This window comes from Podarcis gaigeae (assembly GCF_964106915.1).
Source record: "Podarcis gaigeae genome assembly, chromosome: W".
Lineage (NCBI taxonomy): Eukaryota > Metazoa > Chordata > Lepidosauria > Squamata > Lacertidae > Podarcis > Podarcis gaigeae.
The window spans coordinates 11356531-11375474 of record NC_139695.1 but is presented as its reverse complement, the minus strand read 5'-3'; the positions used below and the strand labels follow the sequence as shown (position 1 = coordinate 11375474).

The following is an 18944-nucleotide window of genomic DNA, read 5'->3' as shown; positions in this document are numbered from 1 at the left end:
AAGTTTGTTGTTACCTTCTATAATATCGATTTGGAACTTTGATTTCTTTTCCTCAAATCCCAACCTTTTTTATCCTCTTTTAGAATCTCATTAACTTGGTGGTGTTGTAAACACCCTGTCAGTAGATTCTTTATTTCTTCATACATCTTTAACTTAATCCCCTGCACCGTTTTCATAACAAGCTCTTCATAAGTAGCTCTCTTTCCTTCCATATTATTTTTTTTTGTAATTAATACATCAGTTGGTGAAATCCACCAGGGGTTTTTCTTTTCTAACAAGTTTTTATTTCTTTCCCAGACATCATATATAGGTCCTCTAATTATATGATTTAAGAAACCCCTGTGGACTTTTACTTTACCATACCACAGGTACGAGTGCCACCCGTACCTGTTGTCAAATCCTTCTAAATCTAGAAGGTCCGTATTCTCTAATTTTATCCAATCTCTTATCCATATTAAGCAGGCTGCTTCATAATAAAGACCCATGTCTGACAAGGAAAAGCCACCTCTTTCTTTTTTATCCACTAAGATATTCATTTTTATTCTTGGTCTCTTTCCCTGCCAGACAAATCTTGCCAGTATTTTCTGCCATTCTTTACATTGTTTCAACCCTTTGATCACTGGTACTGTTTATTTTAAATTATTTATGTCCAACCTTAATCCCTTTAATTTCTGGATTTTCTCTCATGGTCTTGTTGAGTACCTCTAGTACGGTTATAAACAACAGGGGGGATAGAGGACATCCCTGTCTCGTCCCTTTTGAGATGTCAAAGGTCTCCGAAACATTATTTATAATAAGTTTGGCTGTTTGATTGTGATATATGGCTTCTACACCCTTCATAAATTCCTCTCCTATTCCCATTATTTTAAAATTCTTTTTCATAAATCGCCAGGAGACATTATCAAATGCTTTCTCCGCATCGATAAAAATCAACGCTGCTTGTTTATCAATTCTGTTTTCTAAATATTCGATAATATCTACTACAATTCTCACATTATCTTTCAGCTGTCTCCCCAGCTTGATCTTTATGGATTACTTTGTTTAGGAGCCTTTTCAGTCTTTCCGCCAAAACGTCTGCAAATAATTTATAGTCATTATTCAGTAATGAAATAGGTCTATAATTTCTAACCTCTAGGCCGTCAGTATCTTTTTTTGGGATTAGGGTTATATAGGCTTCTTTCCACGTATTTGGGATTTTGCCTTTTTTCAAGATACTGTTCATAACCACACATAATACTGGTGTTATTTGATCACATAATGTTTTGTAATATTTGGCCGATATTCCGCACAGACGGAAAATTGTACTTTTAGTTCCCTCCTCTCTGTCTCTATTGGTCATTTTGCACATTATGGAACAAACCCATAGTTGACACAGACACAGACACAGACACACACACGGGAGCTGCAGCTAAGCCTCACCCTTGACTAGTGTATCCTGTAATGTAGCTTCTTTGTATACATGTTGTTTCTTGCATGTATCTTGTTGTTTAACCACATGTGCAGAGAGCTGATACCCAGCTCTACCTCTCTTTTAAATCAGAACCAGTGAAGGCAGTAAAGGTCCTGTGTGAGTGCTTAGAGGCGGCTAACGGATTGAGGTTGAATCCTGACAAGACTGAAGTACTGTTTTGGGGGGACAGGGGGGTGTGGGGGATTCCCTGGTCCTGAATGGGGTAACTGTGCCCCTGAAGGAACAGGTGCGCAGCCTGGGAGTCATTTTGGACTCACAGCTGTCCATGGAGGCACAGGTTAATTCTGTGTCCAGGGCGGCTGTCTACCAGCTCCATCTGGTACGCAGGCTGAGACCCTACCTGCCTGTGGACTGTCTTGCCAGAGTGGTGCATGCTCTAGTTATCTCCTGCTTGGACTACTGCAATGCGCTCTACGTGGGCTACCTTTGAAGGTGACCTGGAAACTGCAATTAATCCAGAATGCAGCAGCTAGACTGGTGACTGGGAGTGGCCGCCGGGACCACATAACACCAGTCCTGAGAGATCTGCATTGGCTCCCAGTACGTTTCCGAGCACAATTCAAAGTGTTGGTGCTGACCTTTAAAGCCCTAAATGGCCTCGGTCCTGTATACCTGAAGGAGTGTCTCCACCCCCATCATTCAGCCCAGACACTGAGATCCAGCACCGAGGGCCTTCTGGCGGTTCCCTCATTGCGAGAAGTGAGGTTACAGGGAACCAGACAGAGGGCCTTCTCGGTAGTGGCGCCAGCCCTGTGGAACACCCTCCCTTCAGATGTGAAGGAAATAAGGAGCTATCTTCTTTTTAAAAGACATCTGAAGGCAGCCCTGTTTAGGGAAGTTTTTAATATTTAATGCTGTATTGTTTTTAACACTTGATTGGAAGCCGCCCAGAGTGGCTGGGGAAACTCAGCCAGATGGGCGGGGTATAAATAATAAATTATTATTATATTATTATTATTGAGTCCTATGAAGGAAGAAAGGTATACTGTAAATGTTAAAACAGTAAATAAATAAACACAATAAAACACTTTAGGCACATAATGTAAGAAACAGAATATGTGACATGGCCCTAAAGGTCAAGGAAAGTAGTAAAAGCAGGCAAATAATGTGTAATGGTTCTAGGGGTTGCTCGTGCGTAAACCGGCGCCACACCTGGCTGGGTTGCCTGAGTGAACCTTTTCTGTCCAGACAGCCACTCACCCGTGGCTGTCTCAATCGCTGGCAGAATCTGTCAGTGGGCATTTCTTGAACTTCTTCCAGCAAAGAAGCTCTTTGACGCCTAGTCTCCTCCTACTCTCCCTGCACGGAAGCCTTCTGCGCAAGGAGGGTGTGGGCAGCAGAGGACCCTTACTCTCCCCGCTGGTCCCCGGCAAGGAGTCATGGGACCGCCTCGCCGATTCCCCCATCTGCCCCCCTTCTCCACTGGTGGTACACTGATTCCCTTCCCCAGAAGATGGGCTGCCTCTCCCCATCCCCTGACGCTCTCTGGAATCCCTCTGGAGCCCGCTCTCTCCCTCTGGCCCTGATGGCAGTTCCCTGACATAACGGTTCATTTTAATGCTTTGTAAGGTACTTCTGAAAATTAATGCATAATATTTCAATAAATCTCATGATCAATTTGATTTGTGTGCTTCCTCCTATAGCTTCTTCAGCTTGTGCTTTTGGCTAATTCTATTAACAGATGACCAGTAATTTTTAAAACAAGCACCAGCACCCAAAAAATACACCCATCACCTTACATGTTCATCTGTTAACTAGCAGAATTCCTTGCTGTGGGATATAATTGAGCACCACTAACAAATGAGAATTGGATAAATTCATGGAATCAAGTGTTAGAGTAACAGCTTAATTTTGAGCATGGTGTTCTGACTCCTAGTCAAAGAAGCACCACCCAGTCCAGGTGGCTTCCTTTCTAGCCTTGAAAGATATTTTCTCTGGGTGTTTTGCAGTGCTTAAGGAAAACATGAGTGGATGCTCCAGCTCTCTCTAGCACTATGGCTGCATCTCAGACTATGAATTCACTGGTGTGTTAATGGTGTGTTAATGACTGTACATGTTGAGAAGAGCCCCTCAGGCATGTTCCATCATGTGATGCCTCAGGTTGATCGACTACAGAGATTTCACATGATAGCCTGAAACTTCCTTCTGAAACTCACCCTTGTAAGATGTGATTGAATTTTTTTTTTATTGCCCCCATTTTTTGCTAATAGTTTAGCTTGCAAATAGTTTTTCCTTGTAGGGCACCTTTTAAACCGTGAGGCTGTGTGTGTGTGTGTGTGTGTGTGTGTGTGTGTGTGAGAGAGAGAGAGAGAGAGAGAGAGAGAGAGAGACTGACTCCCTCTGTCCCTTAGAGGCTAGAAGTCTCTTGTGCAGTAACATCAACTGGTTTGTGCAGTGACATATTCATGTAATGCTCTGAGCCCGGCTTCGGCTGGGGAGGGCGGGATATAAATAAAATTTATTATTATTATGTTCTTTGTCACTGATGTGTAGTGATGTGTGTGAGAGAAACCAGCTCTCTTGGTGGGCTTCTCACCTGTCCAGGCTGGTATGAGACAACTGGGCCCTTTCAGCGGGATCGTGGCCTTGCATCCCACTCTGTGGCAAATTAAGAATGGCCAGAGACAAAGGAGAATAACGTTGGTCCCTGTAGCTGCCATATTTATTCATGTAAATTACTTTTCTGCTCTGCCCTTCAAATTGATTTCTGGGGGTTGCTAACAGAAAACAATTAAATAAAATACAACACACTAAACCAGACCACAAAAACAAGCAGCAGGGAAAAGATAACAAATAGTACTTTGTTTTCACTTGATGCCTAATAGTACTTTGTTTTCACTTGATGCCTAGAAATATAACAGTGCTCATGACTGGTGGGCCTCATTGGAAAAAAATTATCTAAGAAATGGTAAAACCAGAGAGTAGAATTTTGGCAGCAGTAGCTGCAGCTTCTACACAGGCATTACCGGTTTTCTTTTTCTTTTTATACTGTTTTTATTTATCTTCATGGTACAGATAACAAATAACTTGCCCTAATAAAATTAAAGACTTTGATCATACTTACAGACTTTTACTGTTTTTCTTGATCCCTATTCTTGTAAACTATTCTTGTAAACTTAGAGCTGTATGAAGCCAGTGTGTGGATGTGAGGTTGTCTAGGGGCAAAGACACAACTTTACAAGGATAACGACTTTTCTGATTGTGGTCATGGTGTTGTTCTATGTGTGTGCTTCTCAAAACTCTAACCTGAAGGGGGAGAGTGGATTGTATTTTCACATGGGAAATTCAAATTCACAGCCCATTATCTTTCAGCCCCTCCTAACCAGTACCATTTGTTAGACGCAGGGCTGAGCAAACTTTTTCAACAGCACTGTCCCTCAGACCTTGGGGGGGGGGGACTATATTTTTTTGGGGAGGAATGAATGAATTCCTATGCCCCACAAATAACCCAGAGATGCATTTTAAATAAAAGCACACATTCTGCTCATGTAAAAAACACCAGGCAGACCCCACAAATAACCCAGAGATGTGTTTTAAATAAAGGGACACATTTTTTAAAATATTTTTTTAGTAAGTTTTCCATTCAACAATCCAATCATATCACATTAGTTATTCCAAATTGTACCAATACATATAATAAAATCCAAATATTTTGCCAAAATTTAAAATTTTTTTGGGGGGTACCCATGCTTCAAGTTCAGAAAGGGTCCAATCATCTCATATTTCTGCTGCTTGAATATTTCACAAGTCCCATCTTCCACTCTTCTTGTTGTTATCATTTTTCTTCTTAATAACCTCTTGAGTTGTTTCCACAAGCGAGATGAAGCAAGCAATATTATGTTTCTGTGTGGGCTTACACGTTGATCCAAAAGTCTTATTCGCGCCGCAGGCGCCATTTCGACAGTTCCGATGAAATAAAGTCTAAGCATCTGCTCATTAATTTTCCCAGACCAGTTGCTCCATAAATCAGTCTTTCCAGGGGGGATATTGCCAAATAGACGTATAATCCAAACAAGATAGCAGAACAGTGGCTCACCTCCCCCTTTGACTGTAAATCTCGCAACAAAGTCTGTCTCGTAATGGCGGATCCCGATTTATGACTGCGTCACCAAAAAAGCCTTTCATTTCCTTTCCAAATCTTCCACAAAGCAAAGCCTTTAATTAATCTTTGTTTCCACACATTTTATTTTCCAGTCTGACTTGCTATAAATCATTGTGATGGTTCTTCTAGGGGAGGGGTTGTTAGGTAAAACATATTGAAAAAGAAAGAAGTTCCCCCCCCCTTCCGTTCTGTTTCAACATACCGACATAGCTGTGATTCTTTGCTGTAGTCTTCTGTTCAATCTATCCCATCACTCTTAACTTCTCAGCGGTAGATTTAATTAGCAGATAAAACACCCTTTCCTTCGCTCGAAACATGTGCAGTGACTTTTTACATCCAATTATTTTATCTTAAGCAATGCAACTAGGTCGCACTCAGAAGCAGCGTCCAGGAGATCCAGAAACTCACTTGAGGGCTTTCCGTCCAGTGCCCCCACCCCCCTCCTTCTTTTGAACTTGGGGGTGATTTATTGGCAACCGCGGACAAGGCTGTGTCTCCCCATCCCCTGGGGAGACCCCGGGAGGCTGATTTACTTCCATCATCAGCCCCTTAATTACCTCATGTAAGCCGGAGAGATGGTATTGTTGGCCAACTTCCAAGGCGCCCCTAGCGGGGCCCCCGCCAAATTTTATTTTTTTGTTGGGTGTTCAGTAAGGGTCCAATCATCTCATATTTCTGCTGCTTTTGATGTTCACAAGTCCCATCTTCCAATCTTCTTGTTGTTATCATTTTTCTTTTTAATAGCCTCTGAGTTGTTTCCACAGGCGAGTTAGAGGCAAGCATTATTATGTTTCTGTGTGAACTTTGTAAGGCTCTCCAGTCTTTTGTTTGCAGTAAATCATCACACACTGATCCAAAAGTCCTGTTCAGGCGGCAGGCGGCAGGCGCCATTTTTGTCAGTTCCGATGAAATAAGATCTAAGCGTCTGCTCATTAATTTTCCCAGACCAGTTGCACCATAAATCAGCCTTTCCAGGGGAGATTTTGCCAGGTCAAACATACAATCCAAACATGATAACAAAGCATGGCTCACCTCCCCCTCTGACTGTTAATCTCGCAACATAGTCTGTATCATAATGGAGGATGCCGATTAGTAACTGAGTCACCAGAGAGCCTTTCATTTTCTTTCCAAATCTTCCCAAAAACAAAGCCTTTAATTAATATTTTTATTTCCACACAGTTTATTTTCCAAACTCACTTGCTATCAGTCGTGTGACAGTTCTTCTAGGGGAGGGGTTGTTAGGTAGTATCGTATTAAAAAGAAGAAGAAGCTCCCCCCCCCTTTCCGTTCCGTTTCAACATACTGACATCGCTGTTGTTCTTTGATGTCATCTCTGGTCCATCCCATCACTCTTAATGCTAAGTTGTGGGCGAACATATCAGATGACACAGCGATTCTTCAAACAGCTCTTGTTTATTCAGAGGCAGAACAGAACTTAACTGAAGGGCTCAGTCAGCCTGCTTATATAGAGCTCCAGTACAACAGTTACTGTAGCAACTTTCTAAAACTATCCAATCACTGAACGTCACTTTTGATCCTTCATTTGCATACAAACTATCCAATCACTGAATGTCACTTTCAATCCTTCATTTGCATAACTATCTACAGTATCCCCCTGCTGGCCCAGGGTGAGAACTTCAGTACATAACACCCCTCCCCACCGAGATAAGGCGTTAGTTACAATCATAATGGTTTCCTTATATGCAGCACTACACGTAATGGTTCAATTAGGCACAAAAGCATATCGGTTACATTTCACATACTTAGACCGACAGTGATACATGTCCAACAACATAGTCCTTTAAATAAGTTGGGCGCATGGAAACTCTGCCAGACCTCTGGGGACTGTTAGCCAAGTCCGGGGCCACACAATTCTTGCTGAGGCTGTGGTGCGACCCTAGGTGGCGTTGAAACCAAGTCCCTTGGGTCCGCTGTTGTGGGCGGAACCTTCGCAAGTGGAGTTGGCGGAATGTAAGGCACGGCAGTGGTCTGAGTCTGTGGTAAGTCTGGCAGACCCTCTGAAGTGGCTTGGTTCGGCTCCATGCCGGCAGTTTGCAAGAGAGGTGTAGGAGGAGCCTCACCATCTGTAAGTGTCTGTTCCGGAGCCACAAGCGCAGTTGGGGGCACCACGGTAGTGTCCAAGTCCCCAGCCCTGCGCCTAAGCTGGTCTATGTGCCGGCGCCACAAGCATCCGTCTTCGAGTGCCACCTGGTACGAGCGAGGTCCAGTGACTCCCACCACTGTGGCTGGCACCCAAGGAATGTCCCCCACAAAGTTCCGGGCAAAGACCTGGTTTCCGGGAACAAACGTTGGCACAGCCTGGGCGTTTGGCCACGGCAAAGTCTGGGTGCAGCCGGTCGAGCGGGGACCTGAGGCGGTGGCCCATAAGCAGTTCAGCAGGACTCTGCCCTGTGGCCGCATGAGGGGTGATGTGTTGTACGAACAAGTATTCGGCGACTCGCTCATGCCAATCTCCCCGGTCCAGGCGCACCAGTGCCTCTTTTGCCGAGCGCACCATTCTCTCTGCTAGCCCGTTGCTGGATGGATGAAATGGTGCCGTTAGGGCATGGTGGATGCCCAGTCCCAAAAGATACCGCTCAAAAGTGCCTGATGTGAATTGTGGTCCGTTGTCAGAGACAAGGACATCAGGACACCCATGCGTGGCAAAGAGGCCTCGCAGCACCCGGATGATGGCCTCGGTAGTGGTGGAGGGCATCAGGGCCACCTCCAGCCATTTGGAATAGGCGTCCACCACTACCATAAAGGTCCGGCCATGAAAGGGGCCAGCCAGATCGATGTGCACCCTCGACCAAGGTGTCTTGGGCGTCTCCCAGGCGTGTCCCTTAGCTGCCGGTGGCGCCGGCCTCAATTCTTGGCACGCTTGACAGGTGGAAACCCAGGCAGTGATGGCATCGTCCATGTTAGGCCACCAGACGTAACACCGAGCCAACGCCTTCATTTTGATGATTCCCGGGTGGCCAACGTGCAGAGCCTCCAGGACACGTTGACGGAGTCTTTGGGGAATCACGACACGGTCTCCCCACAGCAGACAGCCGCGATGAGTTGAGAGTTTGTGTTGTCTGGTTGCGAACGGCTGGAACTCCAATGCAAAAGGCCCTTGTGGCCACCCCCTCCACACCCAGTTGAGCACATGGCTGATGGTGCGATCCTGGGCAGATGCGGAGGCCACAGTGGCAGCTGATACAGGCACTGCCGGAGGATCCTCAATCAGGAGGAGCGATGAAGCAGGAGCCGGGTCTTCCACAAACGCTGGAAGAGGGCAACGGCTGAGGGCGTCGGCATGGCCCATCGATTTCCCCAGGCGATGGAAGAGCCGGTAGTGGTAGGCAGCCAGGGAAAAAGTCCATCGCAGCATGTGTGGCGAGAGGACCGGTGGAGTTGGACGATCACCAGCGAGGAGGTCCAGGAGTGGCTTGTGGTCAGTGATGAGGTCAAAAGCCCTGCCGTAGAGGTATTCATGGAACCTCTTCACTCCAGCCACAAGTGTCAGTGCCTCCTTGTCGAGCTGGCTGTAATTCCGTTCAGTCAGAGATAGCGTTCTGGAAAAGTAGGCAAGCGGTGCTTCTCTTCCGTCTGGAAAACGGTGCCTAAGGACAGCGCCGATGCCAAAAGGTGAGGCGTCGCAGGCAAGGACCAGCGGCCTGGCTTCACTGTACTGTACCAACACAGTGACAGGAGAACCTTGACCGCGTTGAAGGCCGCCGTCTCCTGATGACCCCAGGACCAAGGTGTCTTTGTGCTGAGGAGTTGGTGAAGAGGCTCAGCCACCGTGGCTTTGTGGGCCAGGAACAAGTTTAAAAAGTTCAGCAGTCCCAGGAATGCCTGCAACTCCGTCTTGTTCTTTGGGATGGGGGCCTGCTGGATAGCGCGGATCTTGGATGTGGTCGGGTGAAGGCCGGAGGCGTCGATAAGATAGCCCAGGAACTCCACCTGTGGAACGGCGATCTGGCACTTCTCCCTCTTTACCTTGAGCCCGGCCTCCTGGAACCTGGTCAGCACGGCACGGAGGCGCTCGAACAGCTGCTGGTGTGAGTCTGCGGATACCAAGACGTCATCAAAATATGGTACCACGCCTGGAAGCCCTTGCAGGAGATGCTCCATAAAGCTTTGGAAGATGCCAGTAGCCACACTCACCCCGAACTGCAACCGGCGGCAACGGAATGCCCCTCGGTGGGTGACGATCGTCTGGGCTTCAGCAGTGGCATCATCGACGGGCAGTTGTTGATAGGCTTGGGCAAGGTCCAGCTTAGGGAAGACCTTGCCCTCACCCAGGGAATGCAGCAGGTGCTGGACAATAGGACCCGGATAAGCATGCTGCTGAAGTGCATGTTGATCGTGCACTTGTAGTCAGCGCAGATTCTCACCGACCCATCCGGCTTGACAGGCGTGACATTGGGGGTTTCCCACTTGGCGTGGTCAACCAGCTCCAAAACTCCTTGGGCAATCAGCTTGTCCAGTTGTTCGCCCACCTTAGCCTTGAGAGCAAAGGGTACCCGGCTTTAGCTTGATGGGGGCAACTTGTGAGATAAGATGGCGCCCGGCACGCTTCTGCTGTGCCGATGGACGTCTGTGCCGATAGAAAAAACTTGAGCTCCCTTAGCTCTCTTAGCAGAGTCCTTAGCAGAGTTTTGCAGCGGCAGAAAGTGTTGCCTTGTGTGTGGATAATAAATCAGACTGAATGCAGGCTTCTTGCTAATCTCCAACAGCCTTTAATGAGAAGAAAAACATCATAAATCAGCCCGGCGAGAGAGCAGGCATTCTTTCGTCTCTCAGCCAAAAACGAAAGGAAACTCACACACAAAGAAAGATTCCCGTATGTGAACATAACCATGCCTCAGAATGTGAGACGTCACACAGAACTGTTTAACCCTGTAAGTTCTGATTCTCCTCACACAATTTGTGGATCAAGGCTAAAGGAGATGGGCGTACCTGTATATTGCCCCAAAGTGCCGTCAAAAACCTCGGCAAAGTCTTTGACCAGACCTTCAGTCTCTGCGTTAGAGATGCAGTTGATGCCGGTGACTTCCAGGCTGAGGGCATCAAACCAGTCTAGCCCTAGGAGGCTTGGCCGCTGACCTTTGACCACCACCAGTAGGAGCAGGCCCGAAAAATCCTTGAAGGCGATCTGGAACCGGCCAACGCCTACCACGGGAATGTCGTTTCCCTGGTAGTCTCTCAGGTGTACATGGTGAGAGTCGAGTTGCCTCTTGGACACTCTGGGTACCAGTCTTTTGATGGTGCTCCAAAACACAATGGACAGAGCAGACCCGGTGTCGATCTCCATGTCACATGGAGCTCCTTCAATGAGCACCGTGACGTTCAGCTTGCGTTGCGTAGGCGAGTTGGTTTGGCCAATCGTGGTTCCAGATGGGCAGCAGCAGTTGGTGAGAGCGAAACAGCTTTCCTTGGCGGACTGGAGTGAAGACTTGGACTTGTGAGTCGGTGAAGGGGGGGTGTCAGACGGAGCCGATCGGCAGACCTTAGCGATGTGGCCCCTTCTGGAACACTTCTGACAGATGGCATCTCTGAATCGATACTTGGCACGTGAATGGTTGCCTCCGCAGCCGGCACATTCCGATTGGCCCTTGGACTTCTTTTGGAACTTCCTGTATTCCCGCTTTGTCTGGTGCACGTCATCGTCTTCACTGGAGGATGCCTCATCACTGCTGGCCTCTTCATGATGCACTGGAACTGGCTTCCTAGCAAGACACGGGCTGCTGGCCTTGTGGATCTCCTGGGTGGAGTGTTCGGCAGCTTCCGAGGCCACGGCCTCCTCAATGGCTTTCTGCAGCGTGAGGTCTGGCTTGGCGAGGAGACGCCGTTGCAGACGGATGTCCCGGACCCCACAGATGATTTGATCCATCAGGGCATCGTCTAAGTCTCAGAACTCGCAGTGCATTGCAGCTTGTCGGAGGGTGGCAGTGTAGTTGTTAATTGACTCCTCCTCTGACTGGTTCCGGTGGTAGAATGCATGGTGGGCAGCAATCTTGGACGGCTTTGGCGCTTAGTGGTTGCGGAGCTTCTCTTGAATCGTGTCCCATGGTGTTGCCTGGACTGCTTCAGGTGCAACCAATGCTTGGGCCATCTCAAACACCTCAGGCCCACTGAGGCTGAGGAATAGGCCCCGCTTCCGTTCCTTTGATACTGCTGTCAGCTCATTGGCTTGGAGGTAGCAGTCGAACCGAGTGAGGTAGGAGTCCCATGATTCAGAGGCTGGCGCAAACGGCAGTAGAGGAACAAGTGAAGCCATGATTCCGATGCCGGCGTGAAGGGTGATGGATGGAACACAGTGCTCTAGCCAGAACAGTCAGCTCTGAATTGGTTCTGTTCAGTGATTTCGCTCAGTGATTTCGCTCAGTGATTCAGCTCAGTTCAGAGAGTGGCCGCATCTGGCTGTGCTCTGATGTCCATCGATCCAACCTTCGTCGCCAGTGTTAAGTTGTGGGCGATCATTATCAGACGACACAGCGATTTTTCAAACATCTCTTGTTTATTCAGAGGCAGAACAGAACTTAACTGAAGGGCTCAGTCAGCCTGCTTATATAGAGCTCCAGTACAACAGTTACTGTAGCAACTTTCTAAAACTATCCAATCACTGAACGTCACTTTCGATCCTTCATTTGCATACAAACTATCCAATCACTGAACGTCACTTTTGATCCTTCATTTGCATACAAACTATCCAATCACTGAACGTCACTTTCGATCCTTCATTTGCATACAAACTATCCAATCACTGAACGTCACTTTTGATCCTTCATTTGCATACAAACTATCCAATCACTGAACGTCACTTTCGACCCTTCATTTGCATAACTATCTGTACTGTACTGTACAACGCATCATCAGAGATCTACAACCTCTCCTGGACAATGACAGTTCTCTTTCTCAAGCTCTGGGAGGAAGACCTTTCATTGCCTACAGACAGCCACCCAATCTTAAACAACTCCTAACCCACAATAATACTACAACCAGACTTAACACGGACACTGGCACCAGAGCCTGCAATAAACCCAGATGCCAACTTTGCTGCCACATACACCCGGACAACACCATTACTGGCCCCAACAACATCACACATACCATCTCGGGACTATTTAATTGCTCATCGTCTAACATTGTGTATGCCATCAAATGCCAACAGTGTCCTTCAGCTCTCTATATTGGACAAACAGGCCAAACCTTACGCCAAAGAATAAACGGACATAAATCTGACATCAGGAATCACAAGACAGAGAAACCAGTAGGAGAACACTTCAATCTCCCAGGACATTCTATACAAGATCTCAAAGTAGCTGTTTTACTACAAAGGAATTTCAGAAATAGACTGGAAAGAGAAGCTGCTGAATTGCAACTTATTACCAAACTTAAAACCATGGAGAGACCTGGTCTGAACAAAGACATTGGATTCTTATCTCATTATACATGACAAAGCCATTTTTCACCTTCTCACCCCTTGCTTTTTCCTGTAAGACCTATTGCAGTCGTTAAGAGTCGTCAACAGGCTCATCACAGCTATCTGCCAATCACCCATTCCCACCACCCTTCTGAGTAATACCCCTCCCTACCTTCTCACTATATAGAAGGGTCTGGTAACTTCTGTTTCAGTGTATCTGAAGAAGTGTGCATGCACACGAAAGCTCATACCAAGAACTAACTTAGTTGGTCTTTAAGGTGCTACTGGAAAGAATTTTTTTTGTTTTGACTATGGCAGACCAACACGGCTATCTATCTGTAGCTGATGCCAGATTCATTCCTGATTTCTTCCTATTCCAGAGGGCAGAAAGGAAACTAAGAATGCTCTGTCAGCACAGCGCTTCTGAGAGGGAATCAGCACAGGGAAGTATGAGGCTAGTAGGCCTGCATTTCCTTAATCATGAGCATTCAGGTGCAGATTCTGGTTTGGGCTCAGCTTTGACTCCAGTGATAGGAAGAGGAGTCCTCTCAGGGTATTGCTTTCCTCGGGGATGCTTTTCTTCTTCTTTCAATGAATTTATTTCCTGCACTCTTGATGGAGGATCAGATTTAACTCAAGAGCTACCAGATGCTCAACTACTCTGCTGTTAATTTGAATATTGTAGAGCTGAACCCCAGCATTTGAAACTAGGGGAGGGGGACTTTCCACCCCTGTCCATCTTACTAATCTCTCACCAGTGGTATCCCGCAAGACGAACGCCTCGGAAGACGAAAAACTCGCTAGACGAAGGAGTTTTTCGTTTTCTTAGCCGCTTCGCAAGACGCATTTCCCTATGGGCTTGCTTCGCAAAACGAAGCTTGCCCCGCAAGCTCCGGGGATAGCAGGGAAGCGCAGCGCATCTTCCCCGCTGTCCCCGGACCTCTTTTGAAGCATAGGGCGGTGGGGAGAAGATCGCTTCTCCCCGTTGCCAGCCCCGCAATCTCCGGGGACAAAGGGGAAGGCGCGCACACCTTCCCCTCTGTCCCCGGAGATTGCGGGGCAGGCAACGGGGAGAAGCAATCTTCTCCCCGCCGCCCCTTGCTTTAAACAGGTCCGGGGACAGAGGGGAAGGCGCGCGGCGCTTCCCCTCTGTCCCCGGACGGTTTCCATAGGAACGCATTGATTGATTTTTAATGCATTCCTATGGGAAACTGTGCTTCGCAAGACGAAAAACTCACATGAAGAAAAAACTTGCGGAACGAATTAATTTCGTCTTGTGAGGCACCACTGTATGCTGTTAAGGCATTGCTCCATTCTCCTTCTTCTCACCCTTTCTCCATTTTTCTCCACTCAAGTTTGGCATTAGCCTTTTCTCCAGAAAGGTGCAAAATGGCCAAACCAAGTGAAAAACCTGGGATGTAACTTCCATCTTCCCAAGAGAGAGCAGCTAATAACATTTAATAAGAAGGGGCTTGCTTCTGGCAGGCTGCAGTAGTACTTTCCTCACATGATTAAAAAAATATTAAGATGATGAAAGGTGTAAATTTAAATCAATTGATAAAATCTTCATAAGGTTGCCTATGAAGGAAAAAAAGAGGATCATACAAGCGAGAGAACACTTACTTGCTTTGGCTTTAGTTGATGTATGCATTTGCTGTAGCAGGCACTGTATTCCAATATCATTTTCTCTTGGACATGCCTCTTTTAAGATGATACTTATGACCTGCCATTCATATAAGTAAAAAGATGGCCTCAATTAATTGGGTGGATTAAAATTATCTTTTTGGTTAGTCAAAATTAGTTTGAGCTAAGTAACTGAATAAGCATTGCAGCTGTATGCACATATTTGCAGTAAATCAGTGTCACAAGGTATTTAGAATGTTTATCTCTTCTTGCCTTGAGTGGTGGGCCCTCCACCTATTTTACAGGCGGAGGAGATCTGTGGATGAGTTTGGCTAAGATCACATAATTTGTGACCAAACTGACTTGAACCCATGTCTCTCACTCCCAAGTACAAAATTCTGATTGCTGCTCCTTGTTGATCCCTGCACTCCATCCCAAGCTATCCAAATGCTAACATTAAAAGGGTTCCAGATCACCACAAGAATCTAACTCTTATAATTAACTTGGCAGTTTACCCAGATGCATCTGAACATATGAAATACAGCAGCAACAAGCATGAAATTTACAAGAGCTTCCATATTATATCATGAATTGCAAAGTTGTTTAAAATAGCAATGGAGGTTGCATCCTTTTATAATAATGTAGATAAAGCTTTATGCAGTGCTGTTAGACACAGGTGTACCAAGAATGGCAGTAACTCCTATAGGGATGGGGTTCTGTTCCATAAACAGCCAGGAAAGCCATGTATTCTGAATCCCTTTGGAAAAGAACATGGAGGAGACAAGGTGAATCTGGCTCCCCCCTTAATTGAAAGCAAGATTTATGCTCCTAATCTATCTCTCGGCACCAGTTTATCTGCCTCCCTGTTCTACCTTTTAATGCTTTATTAGAGCTCTTCTCAAAGCTGCGATTTATGTTCTACCCTGTTATTTTATCGGTCTAACAACCTCCATTGCGAGGCTGCAGGAAGTTGCAGGAAGCTGAGCTCTCTTCCAGCCCCCCCTGAATGAAAGGCATTATTAAACACTATAAGTTTCTATAGCCTCACAAGGCTCACAACTTTATTTTGAGTGAGGCTCAACAACCTGATTCCAGTAATAAATATTGCAAAGAGGCTTATTAGCAAACAAGATTAAAACACTTCTCTATGCGAAGATGCCGATTCCTCTGTCGCAATTAGAAACTAGAACCGGCTGATTACCTGAGGAACTGAAAGCAAGTTTGGCTTAATAACTTCCATTTGGCATCAGCTATTATCTTATCATCTGTCGGAGATATCAGTAAGCTTCAGTGGCAACTATTGTAAATCCCTGCCCTCACTAGTGATTCTCTTTAAGTGTTAGCACCTGGACTCTGGCATTTGCCAAGGCAAGGTTAAACTCCCTCGGAACAGAGGGTTATTAGAAAACAGCTGATACTCAATTACTCCATGCCCTATATCTATTATGGTCCTTACCAGGAAGAACTGTAAGGATCTGGGTATCATGCTAATCTTGCCTCATAGCTCTACAGAGCCACGAAGGAGGCAAAGCAAAATCACCAGTCCCCCCCCCCCCCAAAAAAAAGGAGTGAGCAAGAGAGTCCAGAGTGAGAGCTCCCTGGACGAGGTTATCCCCCTGTCTCTCACTGTGCTGGACTGGTCAATGCAGCTCAAAGAACTACGAATAGACCAAGAGAGTACAAACCATTCAACAAGCTTGGCTCAAGAAATTTCCTTAGCAGAAAATGTCATGAAGACAAAAACAACTTATACAATGGATGATAAGCTTCAAAGGCCATCCCAGCATTCTGGAAAAAACCATCATAGCCAGTGGCCCATTTCTAAAGAAAACAGAATAGAAGTGTGGGGCGAGTACCTGCAGGACCAGATACATCAGATATGCACGGACCTCCTCAATATAATTTTTTTTTTAGCGATAACAAATGGGCTCCTTTTGACCCTAGTGGACAATTGCAAACAACATGAAAGAGCACCAGACCACAAAATGAATAATTCCTCTGGTCCAGATGCTATAAATCACACATTACATACCAACAAATCACAGGGGGATCAGAGCCCAAGAAGAAAAAAAGCAAAAACATTAAAAATTTAAGGATGTCCAGGATAATTCACCACACCTGTAAGAAGCAGTGGCAGAAACTTTTTAATCTATTATCATCTCCTGCCACACCTGGAACAAATAAAGCCAACTCACGAGATATTAAAGAGACATGCAAAGTGGGCACATCTAAGACAAAATCTAAGCCCCTATCTGAGAAAATAACTCCAAGCATGATCAAAGAAACTATGCCATCCACGGCTGTACCCCATCAGAGTCCTTCCAGGGCATCTCTAAAAACTGCAGTTGGAAGCGAGTTGGTGACCCTAAACATCAATGGGAATTCACCACAGGATCGGCTAGCTTTGTGTCCAAAAAAAGGATGGAACTTGGTTCTAATTCCTCAAAAGCTCGTTTTGGCCAATTATCCGAAGCCGTTGGGCCCATGTGCTGGGATGGATCACATGAAGCACCTGCTGACCATTTTAAATGGTATTTTACCAGGGGTGGTAAAAACATCTGACATAGTTCCCTCCGCCTCTCTGCCCTGAGCCTCTGTAGCTCAGGAGAGGCTGGAGGGTTACCGGACCCAGAGGCAACCTCAGCCTCCTCTGATGGGGCTGACAGTGGAGCACCAGCAGGCAATAGGTCCTCCATCACCTCAGGAGCCAGAGCAGAGTCAGCTGGTGCCTGCACCTGAGGATCCAGCACAGGTGAGGACCCTTCAGGCTCATGCCCCAGCCCCGACTCATTACATTTCTGAGGAGTTCAAGAGAACCAGGAGGAAGAAATTACAATTAAACTATTTAAAGAACTGGCGGATTGGTTAGGGGTCGAGGAAGCTGAATTATCTTTGGACTTTGAAAAAAATATTTAGGATTAAGGTGAACAAGTCAAGAAACAAAAAGGGACCAGGAGATTGTTTAGTATTTCTGAACTCGAGGCTACTCAGGGAAAAAATCCTGTTAAGGAATAGAACTGATCCCTTGTGTATAGAGGGCAAAGTAATCGAGATTATGAAGGAGATCCTGACCAGGTTGTTGAAGAGGAGAGATAATTACAGATTCTTAACAGCAGCGCTGAAGAAAAATAAAATTCTCTTTAGGTGGGAATTTCCCGAAGGACTTACCTTTACATATAAAGAATGAAGAAGAACCCTTAGATCGGTGGAGGAGACCAGAATTTTTTGCAGGAAGTACTAGGAGGAGCTGGGAGGAGAAAGGCTCCAAGAGCGAGAAGAAACAAGATAAAGCTAGAATTATTATAACGACTTCTACCTTTTGTGCCCTTATATATATTTTTCTTTTTCTTTGCCAACTACTCCTGATTTTAAAGTAGTTCATATAAATTTAATAAAACTGTATGGCCTTTAAGTGTATTTCCTGGAATATTAATGGTTTGAACAGTAAACTGAAAAGGAACAAAGTAGAAAGTACCTTAAAGAAAGGAAAATGGGATATAATATGTCTACAAGAGAGCCATGTATCTAAAGATCATATATGGGTATTAAAAAATAAGAACTTGAGTCTGGAGTTTATAGCCACAGGAGCGGAAAAGAAAAGAGGGGTGGTCATTTATGTAAAACCAGCGTTAAGTCCACAACTAATATTTCAAGATGAGGAAGGTAGAATAGTAGGAGTAGAAATACAAATAAATCAAGAAAAGATAATAGTGGTAGGAGTGTATGCTCCAAATAATAATAAATCTGAATTTTACAGACAATTGGAAGAGAAGCTTTGGGAATTCGAGAATGGAAAGATAATTATGATGGGAGATATGAATGGAGTTATATCTATTGAAATGGATAGAACCGAGAGAGGGGGGAAATCAAACTCAGGCAGACTACCATTATCGTTCTTCCAGCTGACAGATAATCTTAATTTATTTGATACCTGGAGATTGAAGCATCCCACTGAAAAGGATATTACCTATTTTTCTGAAGATAAAAAATCGGGAGGGAGAATAGATGCAATTTGGGCCTTGAAAAAATTGACACTGAGCTTGGTAAAAGCAGAGATTCTGAATAAATCTCTCTCAGACCATAATCCAGTTACTTCACACATAAGATTTAAAAAACATACGAGAGGGCGGTGGAGGATAAATGACGAGGTATGGAGAGATGAGCAAAAGGTGAATAAAATGAGGGAATTGTTGAAGGAAGTTTTTGAACTTAATGAGAGACATGGGACAGACAGGAAAATCTTTTGGGATACCAGTAAAGCCTATATGAGAGGAATTGGAATACAACAAACGGCAAGAATAAGAAAGGATAAAACAAATGATACTATGGAA

The 18944-nt window shown here is 45.5% G+C and overlaps 1 protein-coding gene across 1 annotated transcript; it reads right to left on the bottom strand.

Annotated features, from left to right (window-relative positions):
• Positions 1–6967: 6967 nt before the first annotated feature.
• On the bottom strand, positions 6968–12278 carry LOC310836073 (uncharacterized protein). Its single transcript, XM_083720998.1, has 2 exons — positions 10489–12278; positions 6968–10111 (listed from the first exon to the last, which is right to left on the bottom strand). Exons 1-2 carry the CDS (start codon positions 11455–11457, stop codon positions 10094–10096), a joined length of 987 nt encoding a protein of 328 aa, XP_083577124.1. The 5' UTR covers positions 11458–12278; the 3' UTR covers positions 6968–10093.
• Positions 12279–18944: the final 6666 nt, after the last annotated feature.

Bases quoted from the DNA above. Each gene is read 5' to 3' on its own strand.
- LOC310836073 (XM_083720998.1), bottom strand. From the start codon at position 11,457: ATGGATCAAATCATCTGTGGGGTCCGGGACATCCGTCTGCAACGGCGT.